At 39.9% G+C, this 20,232-nt stretch overlaps 1 protein-coding gene across 1 annotated transcript; it reads left to right on the top strand.

Moving 5' to 3' along the window:
* The first annotated feature begins 2,303 nt into the window (after positions 1-2,303).
* LOC133444427 (voltage-dependent calcium channel gamma-1 subunit-like) lies at positions 2,304-20,153 on the top strand. The gene is made up of 4 exons (XM_061722214.1): positions 2,304-2,921; positions 14,062-14,136; positions 17,355-17,501; positions 18,369-20,153. Exons 1-4 carry the CDS (start codon positions 2,684-2,686, stop codon positions 18,599-18,601), a joined length of 693 nt encoding a protein of 230 aa, XP_061578198.1. The 5' UTR covers positions 2,304-2,683; the 3' UTR covers positions 18,602-20,153.
* Positions 20,154-20,232: the final 79 nt, after the last annotated feature.

Below are 20,232 nucleotides of genomic sequence, written 5' to 3'. Positions count from 1 at the left end.
TAAATTAACTAAAAGCTTCCGCTTGAGAGAATGTGAGATGAGGAGAATATTGTGTCTGACGAAGGTCAGTGGGAGTCATAGACGACTGATCACTTAGCTGGAGGCTTCACTCAAGCCGGTCTTTCTGTGTCCCGTCTCATGTCCTGTGTTATGAGGAAACTGCAAACATTGACATTTATTCTAAAACAGCATTTATTCTTGTAGATTTCCACCTAAACATGCCATTTCTCCTTTTTTTCTGTTTGGTGGCTCGGACGACAATCAAGACATTGACCCTCAGTCGCCACTGATGGCTCATTCGGTTTGCAGTGATCACTAAAGGTTCCACTCTGCTTTTCTTGTTCTTTTTTCACTTTCGTGGGAGCCTCTGTTCACTCCAGGTTGAAGTGGGTCACGATTCTTATAAAGACACTCAAAGTGGGCTAGCTCTGAAAGAAAAGAGAACCAACATAATTCAGTGCAGGAGCGTTATCAAAGAGATGAGAGCACCTTTTCTAGTTTCATTATCATTTCAATCTGTTTGCCTGGCATTTATCTCATGACCCCTCCCTGTTTTATTTTAGTCCCAGTCCCCCATCATTTCACATGATTTCATAGTGTTCAATTATTTATGAAATATGAAAGGCAGATATTTTCATCCTTTGATATGAAACATTGTAAGTAATGTTTTAAACAGACATAAACAGACATGAGTGTTGCTGGAAAAGGTTTGGTTTTCATTTTCACGTATGCGTGTTAATCAATGACGGCCACTCTCGGGAACAAGTACAGCACAATCTATGTGACAACAGTGCTTCTGATTGGGTTAGAGGGATCAATAAATGATTATTCTGAGCAAGAGAAGAGTGAGTGCTCCTTCTTCTTCATTTTAAGACATAAAGCAATACCTTCCAATCTACCAGCACAGGAACAGCTATGTAGGTGAGTTTGTGTTCCTCCATACAGATTAAAAGTGGGCTACAATCAAGGGTCCAAAGTGGATTTGTTTGGGCTTCCACCGTAGCCCTACCTGTGTTTGTTCATATGGACTCTTGAGTGGGATCTTGCTGGGTTTTGGAAGGGCCCTGCTGGTTAATTTATATGCGCCGCATGACATTTATGGGGCCCATTGTTTTTGGTATTAATGAGCTTCAGGTTTGGGCCTCATAATACTAAAATCATGTGAGGCCGATGCAGGTTAAAACAGTTTATCTGGGGATTGGTTGGTGTCAGACAGAAGGATCAGATACAGAAACCCTGATGATCCTGTCAGGATCACAGTTAGGTGGGAGTCTATCCCAGCTGTCACTGTGGGGAGAGGTGGGGTCCACGCATTGTGGCCATGAAATGCATCTGCATTTCGTTTATAATTTCATATAGGTCTTTTTTTCATTTTTTTTGGTTCAAATGTCGAGACAGGAGGAAGCCTTAAAAAAAAAAAATCTGTCAAGTTGTTAATGAGAAACAGGGGTGGGATTAAATAAGTTTTCTTCTTCCCACTCCCTTTCGAGTGTTGACGAATTAATTTGTATTTTGAACCTGCACCTGATAAACCTGATAAAAGGTATTTGTTTAATTTTATGTTGCACGCAGGTCATTTATGTTATGTTAATTGCTCGAAATAAATATGAATTGATTGATTGATTGATTGATTGAAGCCGTCCTACAGCAGGTTCTTTGTGTGGCGGTTACCTGTAACTCCCACTTCATTGACTCACCTGTTGAAGCTTGTTCATCAGTTCGCAGGTCGTCGTGTGTCAACTCAAGTTTAATTTCTTCAAGGACTGTCATTTCATACAATTTAGAAGAATTTCCCAGCTTTTCTTGGTAAATCAAACTCAGCTCTGTAGTTGCTGAATGTCTGTTAGGAATTCATAATTTCAGGAAACAGAGGAGTCCAGAATTTTATGTTCAAATCAACTCGCCTGCGGGCGGGAATTCTGACAAGCGTGACTAAAAGCAGTTTTGTTCCCTCTGGGAAATGCTCCTGTTGTGAGGTGGAACTTCGCTGCTCATTATAAACACGTCCACTTTCTTCTTATAAATAGTTTACAGAGCCAAGCCCACACCAAGGCTGCGTGGATGTTAAGCGCAGGGGGGGATACATCGAGACTAAAAGCAATCTATTTTCACGCTGGTGAAACAACTTTCCTAACACCGGCAACTGTTATGGAGGAGAAAAACCCTGTTTATATTAGATCACATTTTTACGGTGCGTTACAAATTTCAACGAATTGGCACTGTAATCGGATAAGTAGAAAAGCCTGACATCTTGACTCACCGGCCACATTTATAGCATAGGACATGCTGGGAAACACACCCATTACCCACCATGGTTGGCAGTGTGTCACCCCCTTCCCTGATCTGGCTCAACAGCTGACTATCTAAACTTGCAGCCCCTCTGTGGTGCAGAAACTCATCGTGGGGAAAGAGGGAGTTGTAAGTAGGACAGAGCAGTCTGGCCCCCTTCCATTTGAACCAGAAGCACAGATTTGCAACAGGGGGAAGAGAAGACACTGGTCTTAGGTGGAGAGAGAAAAGGAGAAGCGACTCTCCGAGAGGCTTTGCTGCTGTCGCCGAGGACGGAAGACTTTGGGACACCGACCAGCGTGTCCACACTGCAGAACATCCAAGGCTATTGATTTTTTTTATTCTACGTCAGGGGAAGAATTATCCCTGAACTGAAATCCCACCACTCGGAAAAATGCACAAGCGTACCAAGATAAAGATAGCCATCTTTGTGTTGCTGGTGGGCATGGCGTGCATGTTCACGGCGGTGGTAACGGACCACTGGGCAGTGCTTAAGCCACAGGTGGAAGTGCTCAATGCCACCTGCGAGGCGGCCCACTTCGGCCTGTGGAGGCTGTGCAAGAAGCACATCTACATCGCCTCGGAAAACTATGACCCAAAACACGGTTGTGGACCCATCAGCCTACCTGGAGGTAAGGGAGCCTGAACAAAACAATGGGTAATTGGCACATTCATTTAAATCATGGTTTAAAGACCCCCCCCCCTGAAATGTACACCAAATGTTTGCCCTTGTACAGCATGACTAACTGCAATGTGCTTCACGACAAAATTAGTTTCTAAGAACGTAAAAAAAACCTTGTTTCAAGAAGATTAGAAGACTATTTTACTAGTTTTCAGAATTATTTTCTAGAAAAAGTTTTCTTACCTTATTGGCAAAGATTTTTTTGCCTAAAATATGACCTTTACTAGATTTATGGAATATTTGGCTCATTTCTCGAGCGGGTGTTTTTGCAGTCTGAACTGCTCATAACAGAAGTCCTGGTGCCAGGTTTTATGCATCTCATGTGACTCTCTAAAGTTCCTTATGTCGCGCCAATACAGATCCTTCTGCAGCTCACATGTTTGTGGCTTTTCAAAATGGAATAAACTGTTTTTTGTGGGTCAAAATATGTGTTTAAGGTAAGCTTGATTAGTATTGGAATGTATTCTTTTTTTTTTTTTCTCACCTTGTCTGCACACATATTAATGATTGATACCATGAAGGTAGAAACCAAAGGTATATATATGTGCATTATTACTATATTTAATATATATACATATATATATGCATACATATATGCATACACATACATAAATATACACATACAAACCCAGTCCATTGGAATGTATTCAAATATCTTCAAATATCAGCAATATCATCACCCTGTTAAAATAATGGTCTAAACATATTTTATTTATTTATTATTTTTCTCAAGTTTTTTAGAAAATAGAAAAAGCGTAGCTGCTTTGGCTTTTTGAAAAACGTAAAAAAAACTTGACTCAGGCCATTATTTAAAGAGCGTGACGATGTGCTTGTGTGCTCGTAGCAGTGCAGTCTACTCGAGACACCGCTGGACTGGTTTGCTCTAACTTAACCATTGAATTATCTTTTGGTTACCTTAGAAACTGACAGTCAGGCAAAGGATTTAACTTTGATGTCTAAACAGACCTTTTATCTGCTGGTGTGAAATTTGAGCCACCGGAGTTGAAACTGCTGATTATACCACAGGTACAACTTATACCATTTAATATAGAAATTAAGCAGCATTACAATGTTAGCCCCTTAAATAGTAAAGTTTCTCAAATTAGATCTCCTCAATTGAAGATGTACACGTGCATATGTTGTTGCATCTGGTACAGTTTGTTATATTTGTGTAATGTTGACATTTTTGAGCCTTTCATTGCAGTAAAGTGTTTGCAGACCATCAGATGTGTGCAATATTGCGATTGTCTGTCTGTGATTTTCTTGTATTTGTCATGGAGGTTAACTAATTAGTAGATTTAGTCTGTTTTCTTGGCAGGATTAGGAATAAACTACCAAAAAGAATAAAACAAAGAGTTGGAGCACAGACAAAGGAAGTTATCCATTACGCTACAAGTTGGTATCACTGGTTAAATTTGCAAAACACATCATTAGTCTTGTTGATGGTTTGACGTGAAGCTCTCCTTTTTGTGTTTGTGTTACTTATCTTATATCATGTATTTCAATGTGTGAAGCACAGAGTTTACATGCAGTGAATGTGCATCTGTATTTAAATAATGTCAATTTAAAATGACAAATCTTAGCATTAGCAAACAAGACAGTAGGAGGGGTCACAATAGAAGTCGCCTTGGTTGAAACAGAGTGAAACAAAATCTAGGTTTAAAGTATCAACTAAACTTCATAAAGGTATGCAGAGGGAGTTTTACGTGATTTACGCCCCCTAATTCTACTGTATTGATGCAATTAGGTTCAGCATAATAAATGAAAGGCAAACAAAGATTATTTTCAATTAGATACTTCACCCTTGAACCTGAAAATCCTAAAACATGTGAACTTGCTTCACAGTGTACCAAATCAAGCCTTAATGGCCAACACAAACAGCAGGGCAGAACTGTAATGATTTTACGCGGCAGCTGTTGATATGTCAGCCCAAGAAACCCAAGCTCATGAGCCGGAGACTCTCAGGCGAGCGCCACACACCACAACAGCTGATTCTCCGGGTCGCCCCTTCCCCGCCTTCCCTCTCTGGGTTTTTGGTGAAGTCCTCCGCCCCAGAGCTTGCTGACACTTGCTTACAATATATATAGACACAAATATAAATAAAACATTCATCCCTTGAGTGCACAGATAAATGATAGAGCATTATTAATGAATCCCAAACCAGTTCTGGGCTTGGGTGGGTTTTTGTGCAACTTCTCGCAATGTGCCTTTAATTCAACATTTTCATGTCCATTTCATGAGAATGAATCAAAATTTAAGTTTGACTTTATTTTTTTTTGAAAGACAATGTAATTAGGAAGGTGGAGATGGCGTGATTCCGGTGTGTGGTTTCCCACTGGTGACAGTTTTGTATCGTGGTAACATCTGATCCGATTAAAAATCTTGTTTTGTCAGTAAACAGCAATGCAGTTGAAAAGTATGAGAAATGTTTTTCCACACGGCTGAACATTAAATGGCTTCTAATTAAACAAACATGAAGAGTGATACCATAAATAAATGAATAGCTACACAACAGTAGTTCTATTTATATGGCAAATATTTAGAAATACAAGCAGAGAAAAACTTCAAAACAGAACCATCTCCATTGGCAAAGCTGCTTCTGGATGTCACTTGTTGTCAAGTATGATTCTACGGTAATTAGTCATTATCTCAGTGACTGAATACTTAATCCACTAAAGTTTATCCTCAAAGTCTCAAAATAAACTCCAAATGATATCAGATGCTCTAAAAGCAGCTGTAATAAACCACTGACTCAGACTGAATAATACTGTATGATGAAAACAGTGTTGAGAGAAACGGCTGCAGCGACTAAAGGTGAATGAGTCTCTGGTCTGTTTAATGGAGCACCGACCCCCGACCCCCGACACACACACACACACACACACACACACACACACACACACACACACACACACACACACACACACACACACACACACACACACACACACACACACACACACACACACACACACACACACAGCAAAGCCATTCTAGGAGCAGATGAAATGCTGGGGGGGGGGGGGCAGTGTCACTGGTGCAGCATGTGCTGAATCTTCTAAATCAGCTCCACGTTCCCGCACATTCTGGGAATTCTTCAGATGTCACTAATAAGTTGCAAATGTTTCAGCTAATAGAAGTCTGATCTGTAGTTTTTTTTGTTTGCATTCATCCGTATAAAGGAAAAGCTGTGATTTATTGCTTGATTGTTTGGACATTTATACGATTAGATTATCTTGTATTCAGACTGAGATTGTTTGCAACAAAAACACTAACTTTTCACGTGGACACCTTAGCAGGCCGTGTTTGCGCTGCGAGGAGTCCAACAGATGTCCCATCAGTCTCCAGGGGCTTCCCCTGCTCCACTCACTGTATTTGGAGAGGAAAAATATTGTTTATCATAAACACATGTCCTAGCGACGCGTCAAACTTTGATCCAAAGCAGGACTTGAACGTCGTGTGAAGAAACCTCCTTCAGTATGACACACACACAACTGGAAATTGTTGGTTAGCTTGTCGTGAAGATCAACTGCTGACAGAGAACAGGTGGCGAGATGAGTCCAGATAAACTGGTAACGTGTAAAATACAGATTTAGCTTCCATGTTGTGTCAGATCTGAAAATATGCACAGAGGATTGTCTGAGCATTGAGTGCAGCTATGCTTAGTCCTGAAATGTAGATCTAATGGGTACATATTGTTATATGTAGTCAAGCTACAAAGATTTTCAAGTTTATTTTTCCGAGGAATATAAAATCTTGGACTTTTTGGGGGTTTGAGTTTAGGTGGTCATGGTGATGAAACAGAGGCTGTCATCAAAGTTATCTGCTAGAGTTGCAGAAAGAAAATGTGTCAACTTTTTTCTCACTTTTTTTTTTTTTTTAACTGTGCTCAGTAAGCACTGTGACAGTTATAAAAATAGGGGACGTAAATACTCAGCTGCGCTGGGTCAAAGCCACGAGGGTCAGGTGTTCACGCACAAGCCCAGCGTCTCTCTGAGTGACGGGGCCGCCTGACGGAGTCAGACATAATTCTAGATGTAGTCCCCACGCAACTGTTCCCACACGAGCTTCCTGCAGCTTCACATCCCGGCAGCCCACTAAGCCACTCACATTTCTGCACATTCTCCGGTAATGGGATGCATGAACCAAAAGCGAAGTGGAATCGCTGGTATTTTGCTCTTATAAGAGCTCAAGTGCAGTGTGGTCCTCAAAGCTGTTCTTTAATCATCTCAAGAGAGTGTCTTTGCATTTATAGAGCCACAGAGAAGTACGTTTTAAAATAAAGTCTACGGAAGAGTTTCTTCCTTTGAATAAGCACACTCTACATTTCACCCATCAAAAGTTGCAGAACAAAAACATGCAGATCTGCATTCAATTAAAGTCATTTGGGGGACAAACATATTCAGCTCCTTGATAACACTTCCCTTGTCACAGCTGGCAAACAAAAGCGTGACAAAGGTCGGATTGACGCAGCAGAGGAAACTTTGCTTCTGCTGCAGACTGAGTGGATTTGCAGGTCACATCAAAGCTATAAAACCCTGCTGTGACGTGACAACGTGTAGAAAAGCAGCTGTCTTCATCTGATCTTTGTAACCTCCACAGACTTCCCTTTTTGGAACAAGGGAGGTATTATAGAACATGTCGGCAGGAGAAAAAAGAGGCACAGAATACATATATATATATATATATATATATATATATATATATATATATATATATATATATATATATATATATATATATATATATATATATATATTCTTTGAAAAAAAAAAGATTATTTCAAAAATCTGAAAGAAAAAAAAACGAGTTAGAAAAACATTGCTTTCCAGCTAGCCCTTCAAATATAGAGTTTGACTCTATCATGCCCTTTTATGTGCTATCTTCAGTGAAAACAGCAGGGCTTGTTGCTTAGTAACCACCTCTGAGTGTTCCTTCATGGCTACTCCCTGTCCTCATTCATAAAACCCTCTTCTTTTTTTATTTGTATGTGGGCCTACACAATACGCCACCAAAAACTGTCACGTTCAAAGGAAGCGTCTGTAAACACTGCAATGCTGTGCTGCTTATACGAAAGGTGTTTCAGAGATCTTACAGTTTTGCTTATTTAATCAAATTACTGTGTTGTTTCATTTTAGGAGAACTTGATTGATCTTTGATAGTTCTTTGAGTGCAAATGGAAATCATCCCAGAACGAGACATCATGCTTTCATTATAATGTTAATACCATACATTTCTACATGTTTCTACTTCTTATGTCTGAGTGGAAAGAGATTAGAAACATGTGAGCGGAGAGTAGGAATGGGTGATATTTTACCGTTCACGATATATCGTCAAAAAAATTCCTCACGATAAGAATTTGTCATCTCGCGATAAAAACTATAAATTCCCGTTGATGTTTTTGTGTAAAGCAGAAGGAAGGAAGGAAGGAAGGAAGGAAGGAAGGAAGGAAGGAAGGAAGGAAGGAAGGAAGGAAGGAAGGAAGGAAGGAAGGAAGGAAGGAAGGAAGGAAGGAAGGAAGGAAGGAAGGAAGGAAGGAAGGAAGGAAAAAAAGAATGAAGGAAGGAAGGGAGAAAAGGAAATAATGTACGAGGGGAGAAAAGAAGGAAGGAAGGAAGGAAGAAAGGAAGTGAGAAAAGAGGAAGGGAAGAAGGAAGGAGAGAGCAGGAGGAAAGAAGGAAGGAAGGGGAAAAAAGAAGGAAGGAAGGAAGGAAGGAAGGAAGGAAGGAAGGAAGGAAGGAAGGAAGGAAGGAAGGAAGGAAGGAAGGAAGGACGGAAGGAAGGAAGGAAGGAAGGAAGGAAGGAAGGAAGGAAGGAAGGAAGGAAGGAAGGAAGGAAGGAAGGAAGGAAGGAAGGAAGGAAGGAAGGAAGGAAATGAGCCAGAAAGAAAGAAAGAAAGAAAGAAAGAAAGAAAGAAAGAAAGAAAGAAAGAAAGAAAGAAAGAAATTTTAGATCAATAAAACCTCAAATGTAACATAACAGACGCGATACAGTACCTCACCGTACTATTATTAATATTATTTTTATAAGTAGAAGCAGTGAGAGAAAAACAAAGTACACTCCAGTCTTTCCTCTTCTTCACATCACTGCTTCAGTTCATTGAGGTATCCAAGCATTTGTTTTTGAACAGCTCTGTTAAGGTCCTGCCCCAACTCTTCAGTGCTCGTAGGTCTGGACTGTGACTAAACCCTTGCAACGCCACACTTTTGTTTTTCATTCATTCTGTTGTAGACTTACAGGCGTGTTTGGGATCATAGTCCTTTTGTATGATGGGTTCCACTAAAACTTTAGATGTTGGACAGATGCTCTGACAACAGAGTCTAAATATGATGGTATACAAAGGAGACTGCAAGATAGACTGCATCATCACATTCCACCATTCTTCTTTACGCGGTATGAAGGTCTTTACGCTAAAATGCTGTACTTTTCGTCAACCGTGGCATTGTGAAATATGATAACCAACAACTGTTTCTCTCACATCATAGCTGATGTTTTTCTATAGACACCAAGCAAGTAAAAGTGCTTCTTTTCTCATAGCGATAATGAATTTCCCTTTGGGGACTTGCAAAGTAATTTGAATTGAATTGAACACCAGTGAGAGTGTACTTAGTTTTTCACACACTGCTTCTGCACTGTGGGTTAGTTTTTGTTTAGCACATGGCTAAATGTGTGTGTGAGGTTTATTCATGTCACTATAAGAGCTGGTAAAGACCAGATTTAGGTTTTTTTCCACAATATCTCCCAATAAGAAAGACATTAGGAGGATGTGCTTTCCTTTTCAAGTATTAGTATTATTCGAGTATTATCTCCACCAAACTACAGAGTGCACACAAAAAGCAGATTGGCTTTTCTATCTTTCTTTCTTTTCTAGTAAATCCAAGAGGTTTAACAACTCATATGCGGACAAATCATGTTGAGTATAAATGTGAGATGGACAGACACGCCACAGTGTTTCAGAGAGGCATCACAGTCACAAGGTGTTGAGCAGCAGGTGGAGTTCACATGAGTTCACATGAGGGTGATAAAGTATGTGGGGCGAGAACTGAATGGGAGTGTGAAAAGGTTCAGTGCTCAAGCAGAAAAAGAGAGCATTGATGTAAATGAGTTTAGATTATTTTGTCTAACACAAATACAGGCAATGTTATTTCCTTTCTCACAGGTGAAATCATTTGTGAGCCGACACACTTGTCATTTAGATAAATTGTTTTGGCAGAGCAACTCAGTAAATAAAGACACAAATTATCTTCCATTCAGACTTGTTAAAGTGGAAATGATCAATTTGTACGATGTGTCTTATAAATATTCTGATCAGTGTTGAAACCAAAAGCTAAATCAACAGTCCTACCACAACTGCTGAGCGGCCATGAGAAACTACAGCATTCTTCACTTAGATTAACCATGATCATTGGTGGTTTTGAGTTATTGACTCAAACTAGATGACAACTAGATGACTGCAACTGCCTCTTTACATCCAGCATTTATTTATTTATTTCCAGCATTTATTTTATTCACACTCACACATGTGAATTGGTCTCCTGGAGAAGCTATCAAAAGCTTATGGTAGGAGCCAATGAACATACATACAGTAGGCAGGAATACATACATACACTTGCACTTAATACACACATAACACAACAAAACAACATGCACATTATACTAGACTACCACTTACATGCAACATATCACATTACAAACACTTAACATGAAACATTTTGTGATCCCGGGGTGTACGTTTATATATATGAGCTTAACAACTGATTCTTTAACTGCCGTTTAAATATGGAGATGGACTGTGACTTTTTAAAGCTATCATTCAGCTCATTCCAAATCTGTGGTCCCCGACACACAACACTCATACTTGTTCCCACAAGTTTACGTTTTTTCCCTATAATGAGGTGTTTGTGTCTAGTTTTGTGGGTGTGCTGGGGAACGGAGATTGGGATGAGTTGAGTTAATCTGGGATTCAAACCTGAGACCACCTGATATATTGTACATGCATTATGGAAGTAGTTATATTCTTTGAGGCGAAGAATACCATAGTGGGCAAACAGATGTCGAGTAGGTGAGTTAAATTCAGTCCAAGAGATGGCACGGATAATTTTTTTCTGTAAAACTTCTAATTTTTTTAGATGACTGGGGTAAGTATTACACCAAATAATATTGCAGTAATTTAAATGAGGTTCAAACAAAGTTTTATAAAGAGTGAGAAGGGCAGAGCGTGGAAGCAGGTGTCTCAGTTTGAAAAACAGACCGACATATTTAGATAGTTTTTCCACAAGGTGATCTATATGACATTTAAAATTTAGACAGTCATCAATGAGGACCCCAAGGAACTTTGTAGCGTTTACTCTCTTTATTTCTTCATCATTTATTACGATCTGAAAGGCCAAATTTTCCATATTTATTCGTTTTTTTATTGAAACTAAATAATATATAATTTGTTTTCTTAATATTAAGAGAGAGTTTATTTACTTTAAACCAAATGTCCACTTTAGAGAGCTCATTATTAAGGAGGTCTTGGAGTTCATGAATGTTATTATGTGATAAAAAAAGGTTTGTATCATCAGCAAAAATGATTTTTTGGAAGACGTTTGAGCAGTTGACCAGATCATTTGTATAAATAATAAAGAGTAAGGGCCCTAAAATAGAACCCTGAGGAACCCCATATTTGATATGTCTATATTGAGATTTGTTGTCATGGATATGTACATATTGTTGTCCCTGTGAAAGGTAACTAGTGAACCATTTAAGAGCTGTGCCTCTGATCCCATAGTGGGTCAATTTGTTTAGCAGAATGTTATGATCAATGGTATCAAAGGCCTTTGAGAGGTCCAGAAACACACCAACGCCATATTCACCTTTATCAAGTGCATCGTTTACCCTTTCGAGGAGATCAAGTACAGCCATACAGGTAGTGCTTTTTTTTCTGAATCCATACTGAGATGGTGTAATTATATTTAATTTATTAAGATAGTCATTCAGTCTATTGTAAATCCCTTAATCAAACATCTCTAAATCAAAACATTTACTATTCTTTTAAAACGCAGCTGCCATCCTATTAAAGCTTGTCACCAGCCCTGAATCTTCCTCTGGCTGATTTAGGATTAACTGTGAGATATTTTCAGTTACACATAAGGAGGACCGTGACCTGCACAACAGGATATCTGATCCCCTCATTCCAGTACTCTGATCATGAAATGTGTCCCTCTAGTCCTCTTTTCAAATGTAAAACAAAAGGTAATCATCCATTTGCAACTTTGACCCAAAGATGGCCACATTTTTCTAGGCTAGATATCTAGACATACTGCTAACTAATTTAAATTTGCTGTCAGGTACAGTATGTCTAGCTAACATCTGTTGGAGTTCATTCAATATGCACAATAGTCTTGGAGAGACAATGTAGAGAGTCTCAGGCCACGTTTACACGTAGCCGGGTATTTACAAAAACGGATATTTTCCCCTCTACGTTTTCAAAAATATCCTCGTTTACATGGACCCGCATGAAAACGCTGTTAACGTCATCCCAGCCAATCAGAATCCTGGAAAAACATCAACAAATGACACGTGTAACTTCCAGTTAAGGCTGATTTATGGTTCCGCGTTACACCAACGCAGAGCTACGGCGTAGGATACGCGGCGACGCACACCGTACGGCGCGCATCGCCGCGTACCCTACGCCGTAGGCTCTGCGTCGATTTAACGCGGGACCATAATTCAGGCTTTACTTCCAAGACGGAACGAGAGTCTGAGAGAATTTAAAACAGGTAAAATAAAAGAAAATATTGACGGTGGCCAAACAAATTGTAAATACAGGTTGCACTCATAATGTGACGTAAATCTCCGTTTTCCTCCGTTTTCTCTGTTTAGACGCAAACGTGAAAACTGAGTTTTTGAAAATCTCCACTTTGGCCGGAGTTTTCAGAAATGATCGTTTTTGGGGGCGTTTTCGTGTAAACGAACGGCCAAAACGCATGACAACGCCTCCGTTTTTGCCCCGTGTAAACGGGGCCTCAAGGAGGGTTTAACAAGACGAGAGTGGTGATGTCATTCAGGATGTAAATTTAGATGGCTGCAGTTGATGATTAATGAGGATTTGAATCAGCTTTGGCATTGACAGTTAAAGATTCAGACTTTTCTTTGAAAATTGAACAGAAGACGAAACTGTATGTATTTGCCGTTTTGCCGACAGGCTATGGCTCAAATTGAATGCACTCTTCCACACAACACACTCCTGTTGACCTGTTTAGGTCACGCTAAATACGTCATACTGTTCTTTGCGCTGATTGGTCGTTGCACTAATCAACTTTTTTGCAAGGCAGTTTGATAAGCAGCTGTTGGTGCTGTCCCTTGGATGTGAACATAGACTGTATAGAAAAATGGGCGAAGAATTAGATTATGTGGCCCATTTGGTTTCTGAAGACCGGCTTTGAAATCCATTTTTCTTCCTGCCATGTTGTTTCTGAGGGAGACAGAAACATACCCACTCTACTGCAATCAACGTTAGATTTGCTCCCAGGTCCTTCGTTCTAACCGAAATATCTGCAGATGTGCTGTCAGACATTTACAGTGGGGTATACTGTTTATGGTGCTGACTGGAGAGCAAAATCAAAACTGGCGTGTCAGAAAAACTGTCATGGGTGTGAAATCAAATGATTGAGACCAAAATGTTTGTTTCTTTTAACCAGGCTGTAAAAATATGTTTATTCCTGCTCTAAAGTTTGCTCTGAGAGTCAACAGAGTTTGACTCGCCTTTGCAGCCGCTCTCTATCGGTCAGTCGAGGAACTGCAGCTAATCTTAGGGTCATGCTTGTCTTGAGACCCCCCCATTTATCATTTGTCTGTAATTTGATATCTTGTCATTTTAAATATGTGCAGCACTTTATGATGACACATTAAGAAAAGTGTTTATTACCTTTTCCTTTACTTATAGTTATGTGTTTGCTCTAAGTAGACAGGTGCACACCAGTAACAGCTCAATTAAGCAACTACATGTCATAACTGTCTTTTCAGTATATAGTAATGCCATGAAGAGGTTGTTAACTTTGAAATCAACTCTGTTTTTTCTCCTTCTCTTTCTCTTTTTTCCACAGACAAAAACTGCACTTACTTTAGGCACTTCACCCCAGGGCAGGATGCTGAGATATTCGAATATAAAACACAAAAAGGTGGGGTTTTCTCCTTCTTATTGTTCCACTTCAAAGGTTGCTTCACTCCGTCCTGTCTAAATATCAGAGAAACAAAGAGATTTATTGTCTGTATTAATTGTACACATGCCTCATCGTTTCTGTGAAGCCATAGCATCAAACACTTAAAGGAGCTTGAGGCTCCTTTTAAGAAATGAGACTCTCTAGCGCCACCCTTCACCACGACGGCCGTTGGGGGTACTGCAGCCAACAGTGAAGCCGGCACGGGAGAACGGGGAGAACGTGCATGCAGCGTCATGTGACGTCACATCCGCAGGACAGTGCGGGAAATTCGGGACCGAATTGCAGCACATTTTGCAGCACACAGCCTGTTCAAGGCAACGGAGAGATACACTAGAGGGCTCATTCTTTTGGGTTTGGAACGCTTCATCTGACATTATTACTAGAAAACTTAAAATGTATACAGATTTTTTCATAAATCCTGCCACAATCCGGCCTCATGCTCCTTTAACAAGTGTTAAAGTTGCCTCACAGTTTCCCACATGATCTCCTCTATTGCTGCTGCTCACTTCAATTATATTTCCCTAACAACACACATTTTGGAACATATGTAACTGGTGATGTGTGAAATGAAGAAATCCAGAGTAAAAGCCACAGCGTTTTTCTTTAGTCGTCACCAAGACTTTGCTGTCTGAGTCAGGGTTTTCTCAGAACACCACAGCATGTCATACGTTGTACTTTTTGTCGTGTAATTAACCCTGTCATATTTTCAGCTTTGATTGGGATATTTTTTTTTCCCATGACAGTTAACGGCTGTGGATATGAAATAAAGTTCATCCACTATGTCAGAGGTTTTATAGCGTGTACTGACACACAGATTAATGTTTTTCTTAAATGAACTTGGGCAATAGATGTAAAGTTTATAAAGTTAAAGGAGCTTGAGGCTCCTTTTAAGAAATGAGACTCTCTAGCGCCACCCTTCACCACGACGGCCGTCGGGGGTACTGCAGCCAACAGTGAAGCCGGCACGGGAGAACGGGGAGAACGCACATGCAGCGTCATGTGACGTCACATCCGCAGCCCAGCGCGGGAAATTCGAGACCGAATTGCAGCACATTTTGCAGCACACAGCCTGTTCAAGGCAAAGGAGAGATTCACTAGAAGGCTCATTCTTTTGGGTTTGGAACGCTTCATCTGACATTATTACTAGAAAACTTAAAATGTATACGGATTTTTTTCATAAATTCTGCCTCAATCCGGCCTCAAGCTCCTTTAACTTTTCATAGCTGCATGAACATCTTCCAGCCCCCAGTTTTCCTCCACTCTTACATTACCATCTTTAGTGACCCTGTCAGAAATATGTCCCCACTGTGACTGTGTTTAGGGGCTGATTACACGCCGAGTTTCTTTCACACTCAATTATTGAGGTGTAAATGTGAATAGACTTGCATGTGAAGTCACACATGCCCCCGCAAACCTAAACCCTAAGAGGTTAATGCGTGCTTGATGGGCGCCCCTCCACTCGTCTTCCAACACCCACTCCCACTCACAGATACTGTGTGCTCATGGCTGGCCCTGAAGAGATGGAGAGTTTGCTGGAATCAGTGCAGGGTGACCTATGTTTCCTGCTGTGTGGCGCTCTGACTGCGCTCACTGGTGCACAAGGCTGAATGAACACAGTAGAAGCACGTCAGCACAGATATGTCCATCCATACAGTGAAACGTCCTTTTCTCATCCATCAACAATCATTTTCAACTTAACGATCACTTTCAGCAATCATTGATTTTTCTCCAATGTGACTGCGTTCTGATAGAATCACCTTTTACGCCGTCTCACTGCAAAAACTCAAAACCTTACCAGGAATATTTGTCTTATTTCTAGTTAAAATGTCTAATTTTTAGTCAAAAAATCTCATTACACTTAAAACAAGAGTCATTACCAGAAAAATAACTTATTTGACAATTTTCACCTGTTTCAAGTAGATTTTCACTTGAAATAAGTAGAAAAATCTGCCAGTGGGACAAGATTTATCTTCTCATTACAAGCAAATAAATCTTGTTCCACTGGCAGATATTTCTTGTTTTAAGTGAAAATCTACTTGAAACTGGTGAAAATTGTAGTTTTTTCCAGTGATGAGTCTTGTTTTTTTAGTGTAATGAGATTTTCTTTGACTAAAAATGAGACATTTTAACTAGAAATAAGACAAATATTCTTGTTAAGATTTTGAGATGTTAGGACAGGCTGTCCTAACACATTTACAGAAAAGCAACATCCAGGACATTACATCTTCTTAGAACAGTCTGCATCCTGTTTTGTATGAGTTAAACGCTTAAAATACTTCTAGATTTGAACAAAGCCCCAAACATACTGCCTCTTGCAGCGAGGAGTATTACATACGTGAGGAATCTTTCACCACGGGACTGAGTCAAGTCCGGTTTAAACAAAATCATCACATCTCTTTGGTGCTGAGCATTAGGGATGCTAGTGGGTTAATCAACGAGCTCAACACAGACGCAGTATCACAGAAAGCTGCTCATAGTGCGGCCCTAACTCTCCTGCCAACACAAGATGAAGGCCCCCCCCAAAGGAGTGCATCTCTCTCGGGGGAGGCTCAGGCGACAGGCACCGGATCAAAGGCCTCAGATATTATCCACCTCTCTGCTCAGAAATCAAGCCAGCTGTTGTTCCAGTATCACACGCAAAGCTGTAAGAAAAGACATTTAGTCATATTGATAGATTTTTGGATTTTAAAAACATCATCAATGTGACTTGGTGATAGTTTATATTTTATTTCACCAACAAGTCTCAGGATAAAAACAAGAATAAACGTAGGGACTTGATTGTGTTGGATAGCTTGTGCAGCCACAGCCTGGTGCCTCTTCCCCTCTTCCTCCGTGCTAATCCCTTATTTATCCCGCAGGTGCAAATGTCTCCAAGGACACCAACATGTCTGAAAATATGTCAGAGCAAATGAACTAATAACTGCTGTCTTCAGTTCCTCATGGCCTTGAACACATAATCAGATGTTTGGTATAAAACAAGAGAACCAAAATAACTGGATATTGGTGGATATGTTTTCATGAATTGATTTTTACATTTGGCAAAAATAATTATAGAATAAAAAAACACTTTCACCAGATTCATTTTCCATGAAAGAAAAACGTTAGGTGATGGAGAGAGTACTTCTCCCTCCCACAGGGTTATGTAAAGACACGTGTTTGCTTCTGTTTCTTTCCAGAGTACAACATCTCTGCTGCAGCCATCGCCATCTTCAGTCTGGCCTTCATGATCCTGGGGTCTCTGTGTTTGGTGGGATCGTGTACCGGAAAAGGCAAAGGAAGAGACTACCTTCTTAAACCTGCTGGCATGTTTTTTGCCTTTGCAGGTGGGTTTGTGTCACCTACAAATGTCCCCTAGGATGCTCTAAATTAGGGCTGTTCGATTAATCGATTTTAAATCGTAATCGCGATTATGTAATTAGAAACGATGTTAAAACGTGAAAATCGTAAAATCGATTTTTTCACTTTTTTTTATTTTATTTTTTTTATTTTTATTTTTTTTACCTTGTCTGCACACATATTAATGATTGATGGAAATACCTCTCAATACCTGCGACAAGTGCCCCATGGGAGAGGCTCTTTAGTGTAGGAGGGGGCGTTGTAACATGCCACCGGGCATCCCTCAAGCCAGATGCGTTAGACCGGCTCGTGTTCCTTGCAAAAAACTTGCAAATGTGAATAGCAAATGTAATGACTGACATTACACACCTCTACCTCCTTCATGGGTTGCATTATTATTTAGCATGCAAAGACCCAGTTTAGTTTAATTAGAAAATGTCTTGTTTTATTTAATTGGAAATATAACTTACTCTATGTTTGCAAGTGCTGATTTGCTGATTCTTTTTTTCAGCGATAAAACTTTATATTTTATTATATTTTTTAAAACTTTTTTTTAACTTATTTTACAGAGTTTTGCACTTTATTCATTCATTTTTGGTTTAATAAGAGCAAAGTTTGCACTTAAAGCCCAATGGGGCAAATGTTCAATAAAAAAACAGCATATTTGAAATCATTTCTTTGCCTTTTGTCAATTCACAAAATAATCGTAATCGTAATCGAAAATCGGATTTTGAGAGAAAAAAATCGAGATTTTATTTTTGGGCAAAATCGAACAGCCCTACTCTAAATAAATAAATAAATGGACTGTAATCCCCACAGGCCGACTCACGTTTATACATCTCTTTCCTTCTCAGGTCTCTGCTGCTTTATCTCACTGGAAGTGATGCGTCAGTCAGTCAAACGCATGATCGAGAGCGAGGACACAATTTGGATCGAATACTACTACTCCTGGTCCTTTGCTTGTGCCTGTACTGCCTTTGTCCTTCTATTCCTGTCAGGCATTTCCCTCCTCCTCCTCTCCATGCCCCAGATGCCCAGGAACCCATGGGAGACGTGCATGGATGTGGAGCCGGAGCAAGGTGAATGATGACATGGACAGGCAGCTGCTGGCCAACAATGAGGCTGTCGTTTGTTTCGAGTACAGATAATTCATTCATTTTAAGAATTGGTCATCATTCGGTGTTTTTGGATCATAGTCATCTTCCTAAACCCAACTGAGTGGGCCTTTTTCATGCATCTAGTCGTTTGTCTTATCCTGTGTGCCCAGCCAAAGTGACAAAACTCAAATCACTTTACTGTACTACTCTGTACAGTATAAGTTGTAGACCATGTTGAAATCGGACTTAACACTCAGCTTGCTTTCAGTCAGAGCAGAAGCTGCCAATGTGGCATTTGCAGACAACTGAACATAGTTTTAACAAACTTCCCTTTTCATGTACAGTACAGCTTATATTTCATTGCTGGCATACTTGATAAAACATATAAGTTATCGATAATGTGACCAGAGTCTTACTTGGGCTGTCGAGTGTCATTAATATCCATTTCTTTAGAATAAACACTCAAACGTCCCAACCTTCGCTGGCATCAAGGTAGCTTGGTTTCATGTGCTGCATCGTGTATGATACCTTGTACATAACTCATGTTCTGATGTATTTTCTATGGCATCGCTCAGCAATGTCAGTTTGTCTGTCTAGTAGTTTACACGTCTGGATGTTTTATTGTAAGGGCCTTTACAGATGAAGAATTGTCACTTTTGGTTAAGAAAAGGTTTAAAATTTTGCCATGCGGGAAAAGATTCAGCTCCCGCAGGCACCCATGTCTTTGACCTGTTGATAGTCTCCATGTCAAGCTCATCAAAGGTCTATGTTCATTCTTGAACACAGACCTTGATTTTAATCAATTTATAAACAGCAAACACGTTAAAAAAAGGAACAAAAATTAATAATTGGTTGCTTTTAATGGACAAAAGTAGCAGGCTTGACAGTCACCTGACTTATCATTTATCGTTCAAGGTATTTTTTACGTGCGATTGTTTTGGGATGAATGTTAAAATAACCCAACCAATGAGATAACCTGCATCCATTCGACAGAAAGCGAACTAAAAGGCTTCAGCTTGGTTTGATGAAGCAGAAATAAATGACGTCACTGTCAGTCAGATGACTCGTGAGGATGTGAAACTCTTAAAGCCCCTCCACGTTTGTTCTCCACGTAGTTGGACAGACTGACGTTAACCATGCGGTGTAATGTAAAAGCAGACCGCATTCATTCTCCTAGAAGTACAAGCGCCCATTTCTTCAGCTTGCTCAAGAAAGAAAAGTAGTTGAGTCAATTTCTTCTTCTTTCTTTATTGTATCACTCATGACTTAAAGCGCCAGCCCATTGTTTGGAGACATCAACGCAATCACTGAGTGTGTAGATGTGTCCAAACATCTGGCTATTTCTGTATGTTATATAAAAAAATACTAAATGGAGAGATTAGGTGTTAAAATGACCGTTCTGCACTAGTTAGTGCTTGTTTTTATCTTTTTCACTTGATACAGCATGCAGTTACTGTAAGTGCATGAATACATTGGGTTTCTCCGTGTGTCTGTTACATGCTACTACTTTGTAAAGAAAATAAAATTTGATAAGCTTTTGAAGCCTCATGTCAGTGTCTGTTATTCATAGAGGAGGAATAGTGTCTGCAGATGCAGGGGGACAAGTACAGCTTCAATACAA

This window comes from Cololabis saira, chromosome 1 (genome assembly GCF_033807715.1).
Source record: "Cololabis saira isolate AMF1-May2022 chromosome 1, fColSai1.1, whole genome shotgun sequence".
Taxonomy (NCBI): domain Eukaryota; kingdom Metazoa; phylum Chordata; class Actinopteri; order Beloniformes; family Belonidae; genus Cololabis; species Cololabis saira.
This window is presented reverse-complemented; position numbering and strand designations above follow the sequence as displayed.

What these genes read in the sequence shown, in the direction of transcription:
- LOC133444427 (XM_061722214.1), top strand. Translation starts at nt 2,684, where the DNA reads ATGCACAAGCGTACCAAGATAAAGATAGCCATCTTTGTGTTGCTGGTG. An exon ending in ACCCATCAGCCTACCTGGAG is followed by an intron (nt 2,922 to 14,061) that starts GTAAGGGAGCCT and finishes TTTTTTCCACAG; the next exon opens with ACAAAAACTGCACTTACTTT. An exon ending in CATGTTTTTTGCCTTTGCAG is followed by an intron (nt 17,502 to 18,368) that starts GTGGGTTTGTGT and finishes TTTCCTTCTCAG; the next exon opens with GTCTCTGCTGCTTTATCTCA.